This window comes from Alligator mississippiensis, chromosome 5 (genome assembly GCF_030867095.1).
Source record: "Alligator mississippiensis isolate rAllMis1 chromosome 5, rAllMis1, whole genome shotgun sequence".
Taxonomy (NCBI): domain Eukaryota; kingdom Metazoa; phylum Chordata; order Crocodylia; family Alligatoridae; genus Alligator; species Alligator mississippiensis.
The window spans coordinates 16,591,857-16,615,593 of record NC_081828.1 but is presented as its reverse complement, the minus strand read 5'-3'; the positions used below and the strand labels follow the sequence as shown (position 1 = coordinate 16,615,593).

The 23,737-nt window shown below is 44.1% G+C and overlaps 1 protein-coding gene across 2 annotated transcripts in view; it reads right to left on the bottom strand.

The window, feature by feature from the left end:
* Nucleotides 1–23,737, bottom strand: part of CACHD1 (cache domain containing 1) — a 183,471-nt gene that overhangs the window by 33,949 nt on the left and 125,785 nt on the right. For both annotated transcript variants that reach the window (XM_006272603.4, XM_019489122.2), the window contains exons 5-12: nt 22,570–22,696; nt 19,041–19,185; nt 16,065–16,281; nt 12,041–12,190; nt 11,480–11,713; nt 8,363–8,512; nt 7,613–7,736; nt 3,770–3,887 (exon numbers count right to left, since the gene is read on the bottom strand). In XM_006272603.4, coding sequence (XP_006272665.4) covers nt 3,770–3,887; nt 7,613–7,736; nt 8,363–8,512; nt 11,480–11,713; nt 12,041–12,190; nt 16,065–16,281; nt 19,041–19,185; nt 22,570–22,696 — 1,265 coding nt within the window. The remainder of the gene's footprint in view (nt 1–3,769; nt 3,888–7,612; nt 7,737–8,362; nt 8,513–11,479; nt 11,714–12,040; nt 12,191–16,064; nt 16,282–19,040; nt 19,186–22,569; nt 22,697–23,737) is intronic.

Genomic DNA, 23,737 nt, shown 5'->3' with positions numbered 1-23,737 from the left:
TAGCCTATTCTGTCTTCCTAAAATTAATCACCTCTACAGTTTCCTCACAATTAGTGAGCAAGGACATAATCCTCAACAGGGAATTGTGTGGGCAAGCTCTACATGAGTACAAGGTCTAAAAACAGCAGTGGCTCTGTTCACACATGTACTTTGATCAATTATCCCCACTTTATTAAAGCTATCGATCTAGGCATAAAAGATTTCTTCAAAGTGGAAGCTCAGCTTAGATCTTCTGTTTTCAGTTTTTTAAATATATCAATAGTTTTGGTTTTTTCTCTCAATTTGCACAGACTTCTAATGCTCTTACGTAGATACTGATAATGGACTAGAACGTTATTTCCAGTTAGGAAAATTCTGTCAAACTAAACAAATAATACTGTGACAATATCATTACTACCACATGTCTATATTGAATGTGTTACTTGCTTGGCTGGTTTGCATCCTGCTAAAGTGTATCAGGTTAAGAAAATGTGGGACTAGTGTAACTAAGCTATTCGACTACCTAACATACAACCTTTCAACATTGCAAAATTTATTTCTGTTACATGATGATAGGTTTGATCTCTTAAAGTCGCTCAGCATAATCTCTTAGGTTAGATTTAAATTGATACAGTGAAATGATCCATAAGTACCTGTTAAGTTTGTTGATACAACGTAGTTAGCCAATTATTCTTGGCAGCAGCAAAATCTGCTTGGATAATATTTAGTTGTAAATGTCATGTTATTCTCTTGGTCAAGATAAGCATTAAGATTTGTTCACAAATAAGTCAGAAAGCAAGGAGCTGCTAAAATCTTTTATTTGCCTGCTACTGCGTAAAAGAACTGCTCTTTCTTTATGGTAATGATACTGGTCTACCAAATCCTTTCACTAAATATGATCTGTTTAGTGATTACAGCAGAATTAAAAAGGTACAAACCTCCATTCCATTTGAATTGATTTTACTCTGGAAAGTCTAATGATTAGAAATTCTTCTAGATTATACACAGATTTTTCAGGCCCTGAGGCTTGTACGTGGAAATATTTTTCTTTAGTTGATGTTGAGAGAGTTTTACAAATTATTGCACTCTTTTTGTGTAGATCACAAAATATTTATGGGACAAAGTTCCAAATGTTAAAATAAAATACACAGGGACAGGTGGTTGTGTGTCATGTTCTGTGTTTTACACTACAGGTGCATGTCTTATCCAGATGCAACACAGGGAACATTTATATAACAAACTATCATTTGAGAAAAAATTCAAATGGTCAAATTCTTAAATGGTTAGACTGCAAGTAATGTCATTAACAGTTCTTTCTGGCTAGGGAAACAAGTTTCACATAAACTGGTTTAAGTGATCAGAAACTGGTTTAAACCCATAACAGAACATACATTCAGTGCACATAAACCAGTTTCAAAATGACTGAAACTGGTTTAAGATAAACCTGGTTGAATCAGACTTAACTGATTTAGGTCAAACCGGTTTATGCAACTTCTGTCCCAGACCCTGGTTTAAGTTAAATCTGAGTCCTCCAGTATCCCAGAATACTCTGCAGCCCTAGGGTGGGCTGGGCAGTCTGTTCCAGCCAAGCAGGGTTGGCCCTGCCCCTATTCCCCCTAACTGGGGCATTATCACTGCTCCAGCTGACTGAGAAAAGGGTGAGGATGGGAAACCCTGCTCTGGAGTGCTGCTGGGTCTGCCTGGCAAGGGGGCAGCAGACCTTGTTAGGTGCCCCAGCCCCCTACCCCTTGTTGCTCCAGCGGCAGGAGTGAGGGTGGGGCCAGACCCCAATAGCTTGAGGGGAAGTGGGGATTTAATCCCTGCATTGTGGGGGGGGGGGGGGGGGCGCGATGGTGACAACAGTGTGGGCACCAATAGGCTCTGCGCATGCACCCGGGGCCACGCACCCAGAGCTGCAGCAGCCAGACACCAGGGGCCCAGCCCTGCAGCCTAGGGGTGTAGGCAGCTACTGGCCCATGACAACTTGCCCAGAGCACACAGCGCCACTGCAAGCAGGTGGGTGGCAGGCGCCTCGCTTCTGCCCATCACAATGGTTCCCTCCACCACCACCACCACTGGGAGAGAGAGGGGTGGGCTGCCACGGGACAGTCGCTGCTTATTCCCCTGGGCCACATGGCTGGGCCTAACTGGGCTGTGGCAGTCTATTAGCTCCCCCTGCCACTACCCAAGCCGCTGGCCCACAGAAGCCCAGCCAAGAGCTCCTCCCAGTGCACTGCAGTCCAGGAGCATAGGCAGCAACTAATCCATGGCAACCCGACTCTCCCTCTCCTGCCGGCAGCGGAGAGAACCATTGTGGCATGCGGAGATGAGGCACCTGTCACCCGCTGGCTGCCTGAAACAGTCACTGCCACGGAACAGTCACTACAGCCCACCTGCTGCCATGGCCCCTGTGTAGGGCTGGAGGAGACGGGCACCGCCCCCCCACCCCCTAGGGCCACCCCAGCCCGGGCCATGCTGCAGCGGGAGGCAGTGGTGAGTCAGGCTGTAACCATGGCTCCCCCCCCACCTGCGGCCAGGTCACATTGGCCCTCCCTGCAGCCGGCTGGCCACTCCTCGGAGGGACTTGGCCCAGGGCACTGTGTTGGTGCCCCCACCACTGCTGCCTGCAATGAGGGGATCAGCCCCCCACACTTCCCTCAGGCTACTGGCATCTGGCCACTGCAGCCCCAGGTGCATGAGTGGAGCCTATAAGTGCTTGCATTGGCCCTCCTGCAATGGAGGAAATTAAGGCCCTGCTTCTGCTCAGGCCACCAGGGTCTGGGCCCACCCCTGCTCCTGCTACCTGCCAGCGAGAGAGCGGGGCTGGGGACCCCTGACAGGGGCTGCTTCCTCACTCCCTCTCCAGGTGCACACTGGCTGGGGTCCCTGCAGACCAGGGTGGGAGTTTAAACCCCTCCCCAATCATACTCAGGCCTGCCTGGGCTTGGCCGCCTCCACCCCAGCTTAGTTTTCCTCCAGCCAAGGACTACTCTAGCACCCCCCAGCTTGTGGCCTGAGCCACTGCAGGCATGTGCCTGCATTTCCGGAGTAAAAAACGAATATCTATTCACTTGCAAATTGATTCAATCTATGCAGGTTAGACTAACCTGCAAAACTGAATCAATTCAGGCTCTGGGTTTTGGAATGTCTGTCCCTAGCCTACACGTTTATCTAAAAGGTTGTAGGCAATATAGCACAGGATAGGATAAAGTCAGCATTTAAAATGATATCTAATCACCAGCAAAGAAAAAGATTCAATTAATGGCTGGTTTAAAAAGAGTGCAATAAAAAATAAAGCTATTTCTTTCCTATGTATTTTCATTAGTACCAGAATATTAATAATAAATTAAGAGTCAAACAGTATGTTTTAAGGATATATTTTTATCTTGGGTCTCTGGCTGATTTATGTTTAGTTACTTAAGCTTTGCTCTTGTTTATAATTTGACCTACAGGCAAGCATATATCTTCTTTCTTTGGGAAAATACATGGTATAATCATTGAGTGTTTATACCTGTATATAACATATAATGCACATGCATTATATGTATATGTATTTACTAGTACATATACCCTCCCCCTCATACACATGCTCATCCATGTGCGGCTCTGCGGATTACACTATAATACCTTTGAAACTGCAATTTCAATGGAATGCCAAATTCTTTACAGCAATAAGAGAAGCATTCATACTGTTTCAGTATAATTAAAATTCAAATTACTCCAGCTTCAATACATTAACATACATTAAAACTATATGCCACCATTCACACGCAAAATCTCTGTCACTTACCATTTTCCAGGCATAACTGACATTGTAGGCTTCTTTCCCAATTTCTCTCAGTTTGTTTACATGCCAAGACAGTGAGGAGTTCACTGGGACTGTAATAATCTGACTGCCCAAAGGGAGGCTATGTTGGCAACAAACAACATCCAACATTTTATTAAATATCAGAAAAAACTTGGGAGTCAAATAAATCCTCCTACTGCTTTTACATAAAATGTGATTACTTGTAAGAGAGCTGGCTAAAAGTCTGCTTTTAATTAGGTAAGAACAGAGGCATTCATCTATTTTTCCTCTTGGCATAATATTGCACAGTTTAAGCAAAAACTGGCTTTTTCAGTACAAATGAAGAAGATGAAATGACTTGGCCCTTACATTTTTATTAAAAAAGATGCATGGAAATATTGGTCATAGTTTATCCCATCCTGACTACATGTTTCTCTTGGAACGGTACTATTTTTCTCTCAATTTAAAAAGTAAAGAGTTAGCACATTTAAAATTAGTTCTAAAGTACAGAACCAGAAGGGTTTAAATTTACAGAACTGCTCATACACATTACACTGTACCCCAAGCCATTCCATTTCACTTAGCTAGTTGGGAACAGTGAAGTCCCTGCACATTGGGAGTCCTGTCTAGTTCAATATCACGCCTGCTCTTAAGAAGAGAGCAAAGCAGAAGAGCTGAAATGAGAACACAAGTACAGTATGCATTGGCACTCCTGTGAGACCATAGAGAATGTGGAGAGGGATACCAGTTGAGAAGCAGACTTCTGTATTTCTTTCCATGATTACAGGAACCCTAAGGTATTAACTGTACAATAAATGTAATAAAGTCCCATCACTATTAATCAGTTCGGCAAGGACTCAGCCAGTCAGACTGCAGAAACTCCTTCCCTTCATCATGATAAGAAACATGCTCACACCTGTTGTGCCTACCTTCCAAATGAATGATGTAAACAAACAAGTATGTGTGTGCACGTGCATGCAGAAGCTGCGGACAAGCAGAGGTGGGGGCTAGGAGGCTGCTGTGGGTCCGATTCGGGCCTGACCCAGGCTCAAGGCCAGAGTCTGAGCTGCAGCAGCTGCCTGCCCCCTACTCTGCTTTGTACACAAAACTAAGATGAGGGGGTTCCCCCCCATGCTGATTAAGGGAGGGGAAACTGTTACAGATTCGAGGAAATATGGTAACATAGCAAGCTTCCAAGATGACATATAACCTACTAGATCCAGCTAATAGTGATACTATTGTACAGCACCCTGTAATAAAGGATCTCAGTATTCCAGGGTGCCACGGCTCCCTGGTTGAGAATCACTGTCATAGAGGATCAGACTGAGCACTCATGGGGTTGGAAAGAGGGGTGGTGACTTGACTCACATGAACAGAGACATCCAAACTAGGCAAGATGTGAATACTACAAGGGGCACCATCATAACCTGAGGTGTGAGTCAATGAAGGGGGAAATGGGGATCACAAGAGGCCATAAGGTTACATGTTTTTCTGATAGAAGAATGGCAGGGAAGGGGAGTAACTTCTGTGGGGCTGCTACTTCTCACTCAGCCTTGGTGGATGAGCAGAGATTCCCCCCTCATTCCCAAAGCACTGGCTTCCATAGTGGGGCCAGCATGCCAAGGCTAGTATATGCACCAGAAATAGGACTAGCCCAGAATACCCTCCCTCTGGAACAAAGGTGAAAATCTGATCCCTGGTCTGCTCAGTGCAGCCTGGTCTGCTCAATCCCTTGCTCAGGCAAAGCCACCATCTAACCCAGGGGCGGGCAATTATTTTGGGTGGAGGGCCGCTTACGGAGTTTTGGCAAGCTGTTGAGGGCTCCATGGGTAGCCCCACTCCTCCACCCCCCCCGACAGGTGCCCTGCCCCCAAGTTGCCATCTTGGGACCACAAGTCCCGTCCCTAACCTCTGACCTTTGCCACCGGACATCCCTCCCTTTGTCCCTGGAAGTATTCCTTTGTGGAAGAGCGGGGAAAAAGATTACATACTAAAAATCAAACACCCATAATAATATATTTCAATTTATTATTGGTCTGCTCTCCGTTGCCACAGCTGCTCTGTTGGGCGGCGGTGATGTGGCAGAGAGGCAGGACTGCCTGGCGCAGGCTATGAGCAGCTGCAGCAGGGAGCACTGACTACTGGGAGGGGGAGCAGCCGCTTTTCCTCCGTGCTGAGCACCAGCTCGCTCCCCGCTGCCGCTGCTCAGTCTAGACAGGCAAGCGTGGTGCACGTTACAAGTTAACCTTCCTTCTTAGGAAGCTTTGGATAGTCATTCAAACATAGTCTCTTCCAGAAAACCAAGAAAATATTTCTAAGCTCTCCAAACTCTATTTGTTAAATGCACAAAGACCTGTAAGCCAAAAATTCCCCAGTTTAATCCCAACACAGATTTTTTTCTACAGCCTTGGGCTTATCATCTAACATCTCTTTCCTCAATTCCCATTTACAGATGGGGATCAGGATACTGACAGACTGCACAGAAGGTGTGTGGAAACAAAGGTTGTTTGGTTGTTTTTGAAACAGATCTTTGAAGATGACAGGCTCTATATTAGTCGTATGTAATGCAATTATTTTTAATTAGGACATTCTGAATTTGAAGCTTAGAAATAACAGTAGAATACAGACCGAGATTCAACGATAAAAAATGCAAGCTAGTACAGTAAAAGCTTTATTATCTAGCATGAGTTGGGTAAGGGGGGTGCCAGTTATCTAAAATTTCTCGTTATCTGAGGCAGGGGTTTTCGGCTGAATGTGGAGTGGGGGTGGCGGCAGCTGCAAGCAGAACGGAGCCAGTGCAGGGGGGCGAGTAGTGCCAGTGGCTGCCACCTGCAAGCTTCCTCACCCCCGTGTCTGGCCGACTGGGAACTCCAATTAATAGGGTATTCTGGTTACTAGAATGCCAGTTAACACAGCTTTTACTGTACATTCAGCAGGGAATAACGCAAAGTGCAAATAGCTAGTGGAAGGCAGAATACTTGGGAGCACTAACTCTGAAAGGGATGCAGATGGACAGCAAAGCACACCTGGGTTAACAACATGATAGGTCAAAGACAGATCATCTGTCTCTAGATCAGGTACTGTTGCATCTAATTCAACTTCTAAAGAACTTGAGCAAAGGAAGGGTAAAACTGCACATGCAAAAGTTATTTCATCATGAAGCAAGGAAGAGAGAGCTCCTTGCCATAGGTTTGACTTAACTCTCAAGTCAACAGAAAGATTTCCACTGACTTCAGTGGACTGTGAGGCAGGCCCTCCTATACAGTTTGGTGCAGTCCTACTGGAAATAAAACAGGGCTTCAGTTCTTGGCACCTCACTATTCAAAAGATAACAAATAGCTAGAGAATATGGAAGAAATTACAACAGAGCCATGGCATAGAAATCTAGAGAGACTGAGAAAATATTTCTAGTATCAAATAGACATGTGGTATTATAATGGCTAAGTGGTTTGGGACAGTATTGTAAATAGCTACAAACCCTGAGAAGGCAAGGAACTACTGAGGGTTACTAATAATTCTGATGGAAACAGAGAAAAGGACAATCCAGACTGAATCCCTAGGTAAACTTCCTGATCATGAGCAACACTGGATAAGAAGAGTCTCTCAAGGGAACATGTAGAAATTGCTGCTTGGCATATTAAAGATGGAATGGATAAAATGGTAGAAAAAGCTGTCCTGTATAAACAAAAAGATGGGACTTTGATTCTGATTGGATTTCTGGATACTAAAACCACTAAATACAGGAAGAGTAATTCAAGAATGTAACTCCTTTTAATGTTTTGCAAAAATGCTTTTGGCTTCTGCAAACTCTTATTGTAAGCAACAACTTGAGCCTCACTTCCTTACCTAAGGATGTTTTGGCGGACCAATTCAAATTTGGGAATGTTCTCATAATGTATGATGTCTGTGTGAAGTGGTGGTTCGGACAGCAAATAAGGCCTTGTAAGGGATGGATGCATAAGCGTGTACCCTAAAACAAGCAGAAATGGGGTTTTAGTGCAAACGTTCATTCAGGAAATGCTAAATGTAGATAAAACAAGGACAAGAATTGTGGCTGCATATGTGAGAGTTCTGTTCAATTAAAAAATCATCATACAAAGTAAACATATTATCGTGTAATAAGTCAGATTAGTGCCAACAGATCTTTAAAATTTTAAGAGCTTAGTAATTTAACTGAAAACAAACCATGACTCAGTGATACAGGCTATAAGAGAAGCACTGGAGATTGCAGGAAAAAATGTAAAGAACTATAAAAACATTTTTTTCTTCTTTCAAATGTTAGTTTTGCTTTTTTTAGCCTACAGTGTGAAAAATCTATTTCAACAATAGGAAACATTCTATATCAAGACTGATCTATAGATCTATAATAATTATAATTCCAAACTATATATCCATTTACATTTTCAGTTTGGCTGGCAATTACCATTAGACAATCAAACAACTGTTGCTAATCTTTTAATAATCTACATCATTCACTGTTACTGTCATCCTACCTTCTATGCTTATAAATCAGGATCAGAATTAAGAGTTGGTTTCCTATTTCAGTGGAACAGAAAGATAGCATATTTATATACAGTATTTGAATCACAAAATTACCTTTGTTATCAATGAGAAATGTGTATGAGGCCAAAGAATCTTGGTAATAGGTGACATCCTCCAAGATATATGCAAGGTTAACATCCACGCCAACAATCCCTAGCAGCAGGTTTCCGAAGTAACATGGTTTACTTACAGTCATTATCAGACCTTAGTATAAGAGGAATAATGCAGTAAATTAGCAATAAACAAACAAAGTCTCCACTTAATTAGTAATACAGAACACAGAGCATGTGCTAAGTGAAAACTGGATCAGGTTTACCTCAATGACAAGACAACCCTTCCATCCATCTAGCAAGGTTAATTTTCCAAGTCATACACTGCACCAGGATGGAGGGTTTTTTTTGCAAAAACAGATCCCAAGACTTAGAAATAAAATTTAAGACCAGGCCTGTAGGTGGGCATCTCTTCAGAACGCACAATTTTAAGTATTTTACTGATAATACTTATTTTTCTACTTTATTCAAAACTTGCAAGTTAAGGCCTTATGGCATTTTTCTCCTTAGGACAGACAAATATGGTGTCCCAGTAAAGTGCTTGATTCAAGAAGCACTGCCAGTGATAGACACCATATGCTGGCAGAGCTGTCCCTAGGGCATAGCTAATTAGGGCAACTTTCCTGGGCCCCATGTTTTGGGGGGCCCAGGGAGCCAGGTAGAGCCATGGGGCTGGCCTGGAGTTAGCAGCTCAGCCCCGTGCCGCAGAAGCAGCATGGGGACCCCCCCCCTTTGTGGGGGTACCACGGACTCATGCACTGTTAAGGGGGGCCCCCCACACAGGCTGATTTGCCCCTGGCCCTGCACCCCCCTAGGGTCGGTTCTATATGCTGGCAATATCTGCAGCACATAATTAACCAACAGCATTGAAGCTAATACAAGTATTGACATCTCTCACTGACACCGCTGTGCAGCTACATTTTGTACCTGCTGCTGCTAGCATAAAACTGTAGACGCATTCCATAGGATATAAGCAGCTGATGGAAAATTGAGAAGGGGCAGCTGAAAATGCATTTAGATTTTCCTCCTGATCATTAAATGAGTCACTTTCTACCAAGGCTGCACCGATAGAGATTTTTTGGGTTGATACCGATGGCTGATTTTTAATGAGCCACATTGGCCAATACCAGTCTGATTGCCGATAGCAGCCAGGCAACATGGAGAGCAGCGTCCAGCTGGTAAGTCTCTTACGGGGGAAGAAGCAAGGGGGGGAGGGACAGGGCATGGGCATGCAGATCAAGGCCCTCGCAGTGAGGGAGAGATAGGAGTTGGGGCAGAGGCAGGTGTTGCACAGCCAGGGCAGAGTAGAGTGCAGGATGGAGCCACGAGTGGCTCATCCGGGGGGGGGCAGCTTCTGCCACTATGCCCACCCCAGGTGGGCATAGGGAGCATGTGCCCTGGATCTGTGCGTAGGGCAAAGGCAGGCTGCCACTGTGGGCTGGGGCCAGGGTGATGCCAGGCTCTTCCCAGCTCAGGGGTTGGGCAGGGCTGTGCTCGGGGTGGGTGGCAGCGGCACTGGGAGTGGGGCTATGGGTGCGGGGGGGGCGGTGCCTTCAGCCACCCCCAAATTTGCTGTAAGCCTCCTCAATCCCCCCTCCCAGCACTGCTGCCCACCACCCCAAAAGCAGCCCCAGCCTAACCCCCATGCTGGGAAGAGCCTGGTGCTGTCCCTGGCCCCAGCTGAGGGCAGATTCAGGGGCACATGCCACCCTGTGCTCTCCTGGGGTGCGTGCAGCAGCGGGAGCCACCCCCTCCGCCACACACCTGGCCAAGCTGTTCATGGCTCTGTTCTGTGCCCCACCCCAGCTGTGTAGTGCCTGCCCCTGCCCTAGCTCCACTCTCTCCCTCACCACTGGTGCTTCAATCTGCTTTCCCAATGCCCTTTCCCTCCCCCCACCCCTTCCCCCAGACTTACCAGCCAGTCCCAGCTGCTTTCCTTGCTGCTGGGCTGTGTTCCTGGCTGCCTGCATGCTGCACTGCAGCTGTGCATGCATGGGGCATTTATTGGCCACATTATCAGCCACATCAGCCAAAAAAAGCTGATTGCCAACACTGTCAATTTTTTATATCAGTGCCAATCCGATATGGTACTGATGTATTGGTACACCTCTACTTTCTACATTTCTCATGGTGATGTAAGCAGGTCCATCTACCATATTCTCTTCTCTATTTTTCTTTTCTGGTACATGATTAGACAGCCATAATTAAACGCCTTAGACCACTGATCGGTATTAATATGAAGATGCAACGGAATCTAATTACAATCCCAACAACTGAGCCTCTTGCCATGCCACAGGTGAGTGGCAGAAGGCACAATTTTGGGATGGAGGATGAGATCCAAATTGCACCATACTTGCCAGTGCAGAGGGAGCCCAGGATCATTATTCTTGTGTGCATAACAATCAGCTGATTGTCAGCTGGCTCTAGGAATCCATAGGGCTGGTTCAAGCCCCTATATGGTCTTTGGAGCTGGCCAACAATCAAATGACAACTGGCCAACTGGGAATGCGCCATGGCTTGAGCCCTAGAACACTCCCAATCATCTACTGATTGGGAGCACTCCAGGACCAGCCCCACCCTGGTGATAATGGACAGTAGGAACACCATGCAGGAAGTTATGGTCCTGTTTCTTTTAGTACAAAGAGGGATGGCTCATCTTTTCACCATCAGAAAGGCACTTTCCTCCTCCAGTACTATGCCATACCAACACCTGTGGTCTAGTTACACGGCCAGCTCAGGCCATGAGCAAGTGACTGATGGGCTTGCTAGAATGCAGTGACACTGTGGCTATTGTTTTAGCCCCAAAATCTAATCCTCAAACTTAGTGCAGTTTCCTACACAAACCCAAATTACAGAGGCCAGATGTGGAGGTGTCCATGAAAGAATTTTCCTCTTGAAACTATAGCCTAAATTCATTCCATGTCATATTACCCATACTTTCCATAACAGATGTTAAAATTTTATGTGTGATCCCTGCACAAAGGGATTCACTTTGCAGTTGCCTTAAGGGCAGACCTAAAAACACCTGCTTGTAAGTCAGGTATAAATCCAGTGTAGACAGAGGCGGGGAAGATAACCTCTGTTTTACCCCACTCTGTTTCAGGTTTTTCTAAGCACTCACCATCTCCCATTTCATCTGAGAAGGGCAGACTGAAGACGGCTTCATCAATCATTCGGTTGGGGAGGTTAGTGTAAAATCGACCAACTGTGGTTTCCAGGTTACTCAGCTGGTTTAAAACCATCATGCTCCCCTTGATCACAGGCAAGGCAATTCGATCAGGTACTCCATACTTCACAGAGTTCTGCTCTGCCAGATCTCGGAGAAATGCCAGTTCTTTTAAACCGGTCACTCCCTCTGAAAGAGATATGCTGCATCCATTACGGAGAAGAAAGGAATGAATTTATTTTCAATTGAGGCTCCCATCTTATTACAAATTAACACACTACAAAATGCAGCAAAACTGCAGTTCAGCACGTTGCAGTGTTGGTTTGATTTGTAAGTAGTTTTATCATCTCCCAAATGGGAAACATTCTTATATGTGGGGAATAGCCTATGGAATCCAAGGGCCAAAACTCATTAATAATTCCCCAGACAGAAAAGCATGCTTAATTGGATTTAATAAGCCTGCAATACTCAAGAAAAGGGCTTTCATCTTTCCTTAATGCAGCAAAAATTTCTTACCATTCATAAGTGCGTAAGTGAGAATCATTACTGAGTTATTGAGGAAACTATTTTCTTCATTGATGACACGCAGAGTAGCCTTTTTATCATCCTCTGAGGAATCTTTTGAAGTAATCCCAGCCGAGAGGTAAATTATGACCATATCTGTATCTAAGCAGGAACACACATGACAAAGTACATTAGATTGCAATTTACTCAAGACAGTAATGCTGTAAAAACCCTTATGCAAGTAAAAATGATGAATGTTATCGACAGCTTTATTTCAAGAGTTGCAAGCATCTGCACTGACTAAAAAAAACACTCATTTTGTGGTACCTTTTAGCAGCCCTTCCATACTTTCAAGTCACAACATTTTAACTACAAATTTTATGCTCTCATTAGTTTTCCACTGTGGACAGGCAAAGGCTGTCCCCTAGTCACAATGAGTTGGTCAGAACCTGAAAAGGAAGTCTTCATTCTCAACCCTCTTGTGTCCCTGTGCTGGAGCAGTGTGAGTTTAGCCTATGGCTTAAAACACTATAGCTCGCTCTCTCTCTTTTTTTTCAAACTTGCTAGCAAGGGTAGTGAGAGAGTCTTAAGTTTGCATGAGGGTTCTGTGCTGCAGCTTAAGCTTTACAATTTTCTACAGGCAGTTCTCTCATACAATTCTTTCTTTCCTACACTAGCAATGAGGGAGGAGATATTTTACCTCTGTTAAGAGCCCTGAATTCTCTTCCAGTGTTCTGGCTCTAAATTTTCTCCAGCTGTGCATCTTGCTGTGCACTACTTATCTACTTAGAACTTCCTGCCATCCAGACATCAGGGGATTTCAGTGACAGAGATGTACAGATATCATTTGCAAAGTACCCTGCAATCCTTTGGGATGAAGGATACGGTATGAATATGAAGTAATTACTGAGATGCTGGTTGGCACCACTACAGCAAGCAGTGACAGAGGGCTGGGAAATACATAAGTGTTAATCTTTTCAACAAAACTCTCATCTTGCACACTAGGAAAGTCTCTATAATTTCTTCCATTATGAATTTATTTTTCTGAGTGTGAATGGCTTCTCTTGACATACCCACAAGTCCTGTCAGGGGCATGTCAGGAGAAGCCAACTATAAAACTGTTTACAAGAAAACGGCAGCGCATTATACATCCTCTTCACAAACTGCTGTGCTTCAGCCCTGCGAGTTCTGAGGTTTGCTACCCACATACATAATTTTAAAATTCTTTCATTTTCATATAAAGAGTCTTAAAATGAAAGTGTGCATGCACTGAACTCAAAGCTTAAATTTTTCCACTGTCTTACAGAGCAGCATTTCTCAAGCCATGGGTTACGACCCAAAAGTGGGTCACATGAATGTATCAAAAGGATCATGAACAAACTTTAAAAACTGATTCTTCTCTAAGGGAGAAAAATGTGGGAAACAGTGGCTTTTCCCTTGCAGGCTGGCACAGTTCCAGCCTGTGAGGGGCTGCTTGGAGCCCCCTCATGCCCCATGCACTGCCCCCATCCCCAGTGCCCCACACACGAGGGGGCTGGGGCCTCAGGGTGGGGGGCAGCAGTTGGCAGTGAGCGACACTGGGTCAGGACTGGCCACTGATGCTTACAAATGGGTCCTGGTACATAAAAGGTTGAGAACCGCTGTTATAGAGGAAAGCAAGCGCACTGAACTTGAAACTTCAAGTAATGGGCCCTTAACGTGTCTGTGCTCTAAAAGCCAACAACAAAAGTTGCATATGAAAGTGAAATAAAAATTCGCCCCAAGGGATGACAACTAGGTCGAACGGTCATAAACTACTACAAGACCGTTTCAGGCTGGACATAAGGAAGAATTTCTTTACTGTCCGAGCCCCCAAGGTCTGGAAGAGCCTGCCACCGGAGGTGGTTCAAGCACCTACATTGAACACCTTCAAGAGCAAACTGGATGCTTATCTTGCTGGGATCCTATGACCCCAGCTGACTTCCTGCCCTTTGGGCAGGGGGCTGGACTCGATGATCTTCTGAAGTCCCTTCCAGCCCTAATGTCTATGAAATCTATGAAAAAATGCAGTTTCACATTGCAGTGGGGTATACTAGTGTATTCTATTCCTAACATGCAAAGAATGCTAAGCATGAAATAGGTACTAAGATGCAGTAAAAATCTATGGCCAATAATCTTGGAATAAGTACTGATGCCTAAGTCTTATACCAGCCAACTTCAGCTGCATTAGATTTATTACAAGTAGGGGTACATTGGTAAAGATCTTTAGGGCCAATACTGATGGCCGATACTGATGGCCAATTACTGACCAGCTGATTGCTGATATGCAGCCCTGCAGCTTGGACAGCAGTGTCCGACTGGTAAGTCTGTGGGAGGGGGAAGGGGCATGGGGGTGCAGATCGAGGCCCTCATGGTGAAGGAGGGAGTGTGGCTGGGGCAGGGGCAGATGCTGCCCAACCGGGGTGAAACAGGGCACAGGATGGAGCTGCAGGCAGCTTATTTGTGGACAGTGGGGGGGAAGGGAGGGGGTCTTCTACCACTGCGTGCACCCTGGAGGAGGTATGGGGGCACATGCCCCCCAGATCTGTGTGCAGGGCAAGGGCAGGCTGCCCACTGTGCGTTCGGGGCTGGGGCTGTGCCAGGCTGGGCAGGGGCTGTGCTCAGGCTGGGTGGGGTGGGTGGTGGTGACAGTGTTTGGAGGGGGGCTACAGCCACCCCAAAATTCACTATAACCCCCTTCCAGTGCCACCACTACCCACTCCAAGAACAGCCCCCTGCTGGGAAGAGGTTGCCGCAGGCACAACCCCAGCCTCGAGCACATGGCCTCTCCTCATTCTGTGCACGGATCTGGGGCGCACGTGCCCCCCTATACCTCCATCAGGAATGTGCACAGCAGTGGGAGCTACCCCTAACCCCCAGATGAGCCACCCACAGCTCTGTCCCACACCCTGCCCCACCATGGCTAGGCAGCACCTGTCCCTATCCCTGCCCCAGCCCCACTCCCTCCCTCACCGTGGAGGCCTCATTCTGCCTCCCCCAAGCCCCTTCCCCCCCCACAGACTTACCAGCCAGATGCTGCTCTCCAAGCTGCTTGGCTGCACTCCTGACCACACGTGTGCTGCAGCTGCACGCATGCACATGGCATTTATCGGCAACATTATCGGCCAGATCAGCCAAAAAAAAACCAACTGCTGATAATATTGATTTTCCTTTTATTGGTGCTGATATGATATGGTACCTCTAATTATGAGGACACTACCTTTTTAACAGTTTGCCAGAAGAAGCTGAAGACCTGCTCTTGACAGCACCCTATGTTTCAGTGAACAAAACAAAGATAGGAGCTATTGTATATGTTAGGTCTGTAGTTCAAAAGTCAACAAAGCTCAGAGTAGCAAAAATGTAGATCCCTCTTTTCACAAATCTAAAAGAATATAATGTGTCACCTACTTCAATTTTTGTATTTTGGATGCATTTGCTAGTCTAACCGTAGTGTGTAGTTATTTCTTTTCTTTTTAATTAAAAAAGTAATAATTTGGAATACCGTTTCACACGGCTCAATTCAAGCAGGTTTTCTCTGATGAGTAAAAATTCAGTTAGGACACCACCATATTTGATATTCTATCAATTGCAGTTACTATGAATAATTCTGATGAGGGATATTGATCACTTCCAAAGAAATTGGGATAACTGGAGTACATGCATGTATGAATGTGTATTTCACTTATCAGTCAATGAAATGGTTGTGCTAATGATTACCATTAGAATGGGTCCCCTTCTAAGGAATAATTCAGAGATCTGATTACCATAATTAAATAATACAGTTAACAAGGAAGAACAGTGAGCTGGACAAGTAAATGAAAATATAATGAACAATTTTCAGCAGCCACTAATGTATGGCTTTCAAATCCAACACATGCTTTTTAATTAAAAACTACATAATATATTTAAGTTCAAGGTACTGCAGTCCCCTGGTCTCTGTCAGAGCAAACAATTCAGATAAAAAGGAACTATGCAAGCTCAAGAAATAATAAAAAGGACTGTACAATAACAGACTTACTTCCTTGGAGTTTTGTGCCATTGTTTGTGTTTCGTATCAACTGAAATGCCTTTTGAAATCCTACCGCATGCTGGGTAGGGCTGTCAGATGACTTTATACTGCTAACGAAGGTGGACATCTTCCTTTTTGTCTCACTAGTGGCAGGAGACAGAAATGTCTTATAGCACTGATCCAGTGAGCAGGTTCTTACTGTGTCTGCCACGGTTAACACAGAGATCTTAAAAGAGAAGAAACTATATTGGATTACCTTGCCATTTATAATTCTTTACATACCAATATAGCGCACAAAATGATAGGCCAACAGAAGAGTTTCTGTGGATTTAAAATTCAATTGTTAAAAAAATAAATGGTAGAGGCATAAATCCATCAAATTTGAAAAGGATTAGACTTATGGTGAGCAAGGAAAAAAAAAAGAGTCTTTGGTCTTTGTTTCTCAGATGAAGTCAGCTTCATTCAGTTCACACATAAGAGCTACCATACTGTCTGAGGCATAAAATTTAAGCAAGCTCTGGATATCTCGACATAAAATCTGCAGAGAGCATTTTTAACCAACCTCTGCTGCTTACAGAAAAATGAAGTGCTTGAGGAAGATGATAAAACTAGGGAATTTAATGGGCAAAGCACTGTTTTTTAAAAATGTTTTTGACAACGAGCCAAATCCATCACTACCTTTTATTCTACAGATGAATTAAGGCATCTAGTAATAATACTTGCACAATTAAATGTATCCAAGAGATACAGTCTATTAAATGAGTGGCATGCTTTAATCTGAGCTTTGATTGATGATGAAATAGTGACAGAATAAAGACACTGCTATACACACTACTGTGAAAGCAGCACCTGTGAAACAGATTGTAAAACCATTAAAAGATAATACAGTAATAACATTGTTGTTTTAACTTAGAAGAATAAACATTTTCTCTACAAGTATACCCAGATTCAGCAATATTACTTAAAACATATGTTTAATTTTAAGTACACGTTCAAGTGTTTTACTAAATAGGAATCACAGAACATTTTATAGAACATTTTGAAATTAGTTACATGTGCAACACTTCACTAAGGAAGTAATATTATTTCCACATTACAGATTATAAGAGTAAGTCAGTAGCTTTCAAATTATTTATACTGGGATCCTCTGTCAAAAAAAACGTACTTCATAATCCCACCCCTTTACAATTATCTGCAATTAATACATCAGTGGGAAAGATTTGAGATGCTGCTGAAAGGGTCTAGTAACACTTCTTGTGGCTGCAACCTCTAGGTTGAGAAATATTTGGTTAAGTAACTTCACTAAGGTCACAAAGAGGCAGAAATACCTTTCCAAACCCCTGAAACCCAGTCCTATCCTTCAACCTTCCTGTTCTTCTGTCCAGGATTTCTGGAAGCCTTATAAAATTTAGTTAGGTTTTACAGCATCTCTGCAAGGCAGTGAAGTAGATTTCCTCCATTTTACTAACTATACAGTGGGCTCAGGGGATATGGACTCAAAAGGAACTGCCTGAGGCCCCGCAGGTTGTCATTGGTGGTCATGGTCACTAGACAAATCTCCTAAATTCTGGCCCCATAGTAAACCTTCTGCATCACTATATGCCCTGTTAGAAAAAAGGATTCTAAGGGCTCCCCCAAAAGTTGACATATAAGCAGGGATTCAGGTTTTCCATTTCCCATGGAAAAACGGAGTAAAATGCCAATTCCCCCCTTACCGAAGTAAAACTCAGACCCATGAATTTTGCAGTTTCACAACAAGTCCTCCACAGGCTGGTAGAGTTCCAGCCTGCAGGGGGCTGGGAGGGTCAGGCAGGGGGCGCCATGTACATGTATATGCACACGGCCCCAGGGAGCCTGGAGAGCAGCTCCCGCAGGTAAGTTGGGTGGGGGGGGCAGGACTGAGGCATCCATAGGAAGGGGAGGGAGGGAGCTGGTCAGGGCAGGGCTGGGGCTGCCCAGCCTGGCAGTGTATGGAGCTTGGGGCCCAGGGCCACAATGTGCGGCCACAGGACCCCAGCGGGGAGTGGGATGGGGCCGTGGGAGGCTCATCCGGGGGGGGTGGGGGAGGGGGCCAGCTCCCTGCCACTCCGTGCACTCCTAGGGGACAGGGAGGACCTGTGCTCCCCAGAGGCGGGCTGCCTGTTGCAGGCTCAGGCTTGTGTCCTGTGGCACTGCCCTGGGGCCTCCACAGCTTGGCGGGCAGGACCCAGCACTGCAGGGCAGAGTGGGGCCACATAGGAAAGCTGCTTGCTGCTGCGAGCTTTGCACTGCCCTGGTGACATGTCCCCTGCATGCATGGCACCAGTAGGGGTGGCAGTCTGAAGTTGCGAATCTCACTGGTGCCACGCAGGCAGGGGATGCATCGCCAGGCCAGCACAGAGCTCGCAGCAGCAAACAGCTTTCCTGTGTGGCCCCTGCTGTTCCCTGAAGCATCAGGTTGTACCTTCTGGGCTACAGAGGCCATGGGGGAGGGCGGCAGGGTGGGAGCCCAAGCTCCACAAACAGATATGAGGATCATGGGTCCCCCGACCCCCTCAGGAGTACACACAGCAGCAGGAAGTCGCCCCCCCGCCCAAGCCCATAGCAGGCAGGCAGCAGGGCAGGGAGCCGGGCTCCGCTCCACTGCAGCAGGCACTGCCTCCTGCCAGGGGCAAAGGGATGTGGACCCAGGTCTCTGGCCCTATAGCCCTGGTAGCTGGGGGCCTCTCTGGCAGGGCTGGGGGAGCAGGGACTGAGAGAGGGGGAGTGAGGGGCACAAGCAGGGTTGGGAGGGTTGTAGGGGGCCTTTCATTTTAACTTCCAGATTTTGGAGTTTTTATCAGCGAATTTACGATTTCTTATCGGGGAAAACCAGGATCCCTACATATGAGTAATTCAGAAATATGTTTATTTTAGACAAATGCAAAAATGAGAAGGTAAGCACAAAACTGAAGTTGGTTAAAACCTAGAAAGAAACACATACTCATCATTTAAGAGTAATTTTACCTTATCGTGTTCATCTATAGAACTCAGAATCACTTGCGCAGCATCCTTGGCAATCTGAAGCTGTGTCTCTGTGACTGAGGCCCCATGGTCCACAATGACAACTATGTGCTTAGACTGGGGTCTGACCGTAGAGACGTAGACAGGCCTGAAATGGCAAACACCCATTAGGCACTATAATGATCACTCCTCTTATAATTTCCACAGCAGTTTAAAACTGAGAATATCTAAGGGGACTGAAGGCGAGTGGGTAGTAGTTGCCTGGCTTCAAGAAATACTCAAGAACTAACACAGTGAATTTATGAATAGGATAGCAAGTTTGAAAAGGGCAATACTGTTACGAGGTTCAGAAACAATGTGAGCAAGTCCCTTCCCCAAAGAGTTTAGAAATAATGCTTCAAATCCTGCAAGCATTTACTCTCACATTTTTCTCTTGCAGGGAAGTAATTCCATTAAAATCAATGGGCATAGTTATCTGAATAAAATTAAACACATTGAAGGGTGAGGAGGATTGGTGCCTTAATTTGGATGTGATACAAGACAACAAAGGAAGTGACAGAGGAAGAACAAGGTTGCAATAATATCACACAGTGACTGTTGACACATGCACTTCCTGAACATTTGCAGCTTGCAATTTAATTTTTATTAATTTTTAAATTTTGTTAATTCCCAGTGGTATGGTTTAAACACCTGCTATAGTATAACCCACTCACAGAAGATCCTAGAAATTGTAGAATAAGCCATGCTGCCAACACAGTGCCTAGAATATTTAGATCAAATGCTAAAAATTATGCACCTGAATATACCAGAGGGGCTCCCAATTTAAATAAAAAAGGCTGGATCTTTAGAGAAACTAAGCACTCACAACTCTTGTGGACTCTAATGGGATCTGTGGGTGCCCAGTACCTCTTACTAGAATGTTTAACTGTACATAATATTGCTTGAGTTTAGAACCCGACTTGGAACATTTGGTTTTAGCTATCGTCAGAAATCAACTGTAGGCAGCGAGTAACCCATGTTATGGAAGCATCATTAGTGGCAGTGTTTAGGGTTATTGTGTATAACTGTTATAGCTAACAAAGATCCTGAAAACAATGAGTAAGAGTGACAAGATGCCACTGCCTCATGATGAGCAACCAACACAAAGAATCTTATCTATAGGGAGAGGTAAGTGCAATATTGGATATTTGCTAGTTACATGACAAGTAAAAACCCGTGGAAGCTGTGTATAATTGCATTAGCACAGTAGGTTTGGTTTATCATTGTGAGACAAAGAATCCTGCCAAGACAGGCTTTTCTATTAATGTAATGGAATGTATTTCACACAGGTCATGCTCCACAAGTCTTTCTTATGTGTGCATTTTAAAACTGCATTGTCAAATATTGTCTAAGCTTGGTAAAGGCATTTTGCGTTTCCATGTGTATATTAGTCAACATCAAAATGTACTTCCCAGCGAAGCAGTGTTCAGAGGTAGTTAAATACTGAGAGGTATGCCCAAAAGATTTAACAAGCTGTCTTTCAAGGTTTTGAAGCTGGAACAAATTAGAAGGATCTTGGGTAAGGAAGTAAAAATAAACAGAATCCTGGCTCCTGTTTAGCTGAGACACAAAACTATTATAGTCTAAGCAGAAGTTATTGGACCTATATTTTATTAAAAAGTCCTACACAAAAATCTAGTAGGGGTGGAAGAAATGGAGACTATTTTACACAAGAAATCGAAAGCAAACAGTTTGCAAAGATCAGTTCTTAACTGTAAAACACCCAGAAGCTTTACACTAGAATTAATACTTGCACTTAAAGAGTACATGTGATCCTCAAAGTACTTAAACAGTAACTAATTAATCTACCTAATATGCCCTAGGAGGTAATTACTGGACAAAAAAAAATCTAATTTATACACAGAGAAGCCGAGGCAGAGATTAAGTGATCTGCATATCACAAAGGGATTTAGTGTCAGCATGGGGATTAGAGTCCTTTAACACACCTTTTTAAGGCTGCAGAATGTTTAAATCAAGCCCTGACTCTGATAAGCATAACATGGGCATAACACACCTACATAAATTAAGTTGCTCAATGTTGACAGGTAACCAAAAAACATTTTTCAAACTCTATGCCTGTGACTACATTAAATACAGCTGAATGAATGAGGATGTCCTCCAAGAGATTTACCATCTAGCAGGGTTAGCTAATACAGAACTAGAAGCAGTCAGACCACTGGATTTTCTCAAAAGATGTCACCAGCAGGTGTTGCCTCTCCTTATACAAGGCTGGCAAGAAAAGTTGACCTATATAGGTACTTATATATGCAACCTATATATTAATTAAAACATCACATTATTAGTAATGGTAGATCTACACTGTAGCACAAGTCAAGATATGCAAGTTAGCTTTAAACTATTTACCTTGGGTACTAATTACTACGGTGTTACAGCAGCTTGGATCAAAATCCAAGCTAGGCACTTAAGTATTTACTTGGCTTCTCAGATGGGTTTTACAATAGCTGAGTAGTTTAATCCTAGCTTAGGTAAATCTACATGAGCTACAGCCAGATCTTTCACTACTGTGCAGGCATACTCCTAGGAAATTACGGTCCCCATTCAGGCAAAACTTCCTATTGCTATGGGTGGGGATTTTTTTCCAAGTATGAATCATAGGGCTGGAAGGGACCCCGAAGGATCATCAGGTCCAGCCCCCTGCATGAGCAGGAAAGACAGGTGGGGGTCAGACAACCCCAGTCAGGTGACTGTCCAGTCTTCTCTTGAAGACCTCTAGGGCAGATGATTGCACCACCTCTGGGGGGAGCTTGTTCCAGAGTCTGGACACACTAGTTGTAAAGAAGTTTTTCCTAATGTTCAGCTTGAAACTATCTTCCAGGAGTTTGTGGCCATGGTGAACACTTGTTCACTCAGCCCCTGACGTACGCCTCTGATATAGTGGTAAGCCACAATGAGGTCCCCTCTAAGCATACTTTTCCTTAGGTTTTAGAGTCCAAGATCCCTCAGCCTCTCCTCGTATAGCTTGCTGTGCAAGTCCCTGATCTTACGGGTGGCCCTTCTCTAGACCCTCTTGAGCGTTAGCACATCCTTGTTGAAGTGTGGTGCCCAGAACTGGACACAATACCCAGCTGCGGCCACACCAAGTAAAGCGGGAAAATCACTTCTTTGGATTTACTGGAGATGCATTGATTGATGCATGCCAGAGTTTTATTAACCCTAGCTAACATTGGACCTCTGGGTCCACTCAGTTTTCCAACCATCTATTAAGTTTTCTCAGCTTGAACCAGCATTACTAAAGTTTCCTAGTTATTAATGTATTTTAGGTGAGAATGCCTGTATGTGATTTCATTTTATCTTAAAATTCTTCCAAGTGAAATTTCTACCAAAAATTTGATTAACCTCAAAAACCAGAAGTCCTAAAGATCTTTTTATAAACATCCTCACTTAGCTAAACAAATGCTAGATTGGGAACAGTACTTCAGGGTTATCCTTTTAGTTTCCCGTCTATCAAAACACAGAAAGAGAAAAATCATACCTGCTGCGGTGCTCATAGCTGCCTTTACACCGGAACTTGTGTGCAGGAAAAACAGTGAAAATACCTTCTTCTGAACTAAAATACTGCCACTTAATTCCAGGGTTAGATTTCAAGTTGTCAGCAAGAACTACAGAACAAAAAGAAAAATGAATGGGATTACAAAGAATAGGCAATACGGGGTATACCTGGCTTATTCGAAAACCCGTATTTGATTGCACCATAATAAGAATCAATGTTAGCAAGAATATAAAGAAGCATATTAGGAAGTTAATGTTTTCTGTGTCACGGTAATACATTCTTCAACTGAGGATTTGACTCTTATGGGGGAAAATTACCCCACAACTACTACAGAAAGGTTTCTTGCTTCTCCTTGAAGCTGCCTTTGGTGCTGGCCACCATTAGAGACAGGATATTGGTCCAGAGTCAGACTTGAGTCTAATCTAGCAAAGCAATTCCTAGGTTCCTGGACAAGATTAGTAATCTGGAAATCATGTGCACAGAAGGTTCAAGTTCTTGGCTATGCATTCTCCAACTCATAGCAAATGTTCAAGGTCCTTATTTCAGATTTATACATCATTTTAAGAGAGTTTCAAAGTGATCTGGAGCACAAATTCTGATGACTTTTCCACTCAACTCCTTAGGCACTTTTAAAAATCTTCCCTTTAGACAATTTGCAACTTAATAGCTATGCAGTATTAGAGGCTGGACTATACATTAGCAGTTAGTAGATGTGACAAATCTTATACTATAAGCCACCAGAAATAAAGCAAAGTTCTGAGGTGCAGGGGAAACCTCAACTGTATGATGTTTTGGTGAAAAAAAAGACACCCAATTAGAATTTTCTTGTTATTTGAGAAATTCTTATCATCATATATGCTCCTGACTTAAGTAACAAAATCCAGGCCATTCAACTTAGTCACGTCCTTAGTGACCTTTCAACATTTTTTCTGTAGAGAAAAACAGTTTTTCCTGCCCATTGTTTCATTGCCATGAACTCCTGACTCTAATATACAATGGATTGACATAACAGACTATAACCGTGCCTCTGGCCTACATGGACATTTCCTTAATACCTGCACATTCACATACAATTAAGAAACTGTTCTTTGATTTACTGTGTCAACACAGCTTTACCTAGAGAAGGTCATGCAGTTGTAAAGTATTCTGT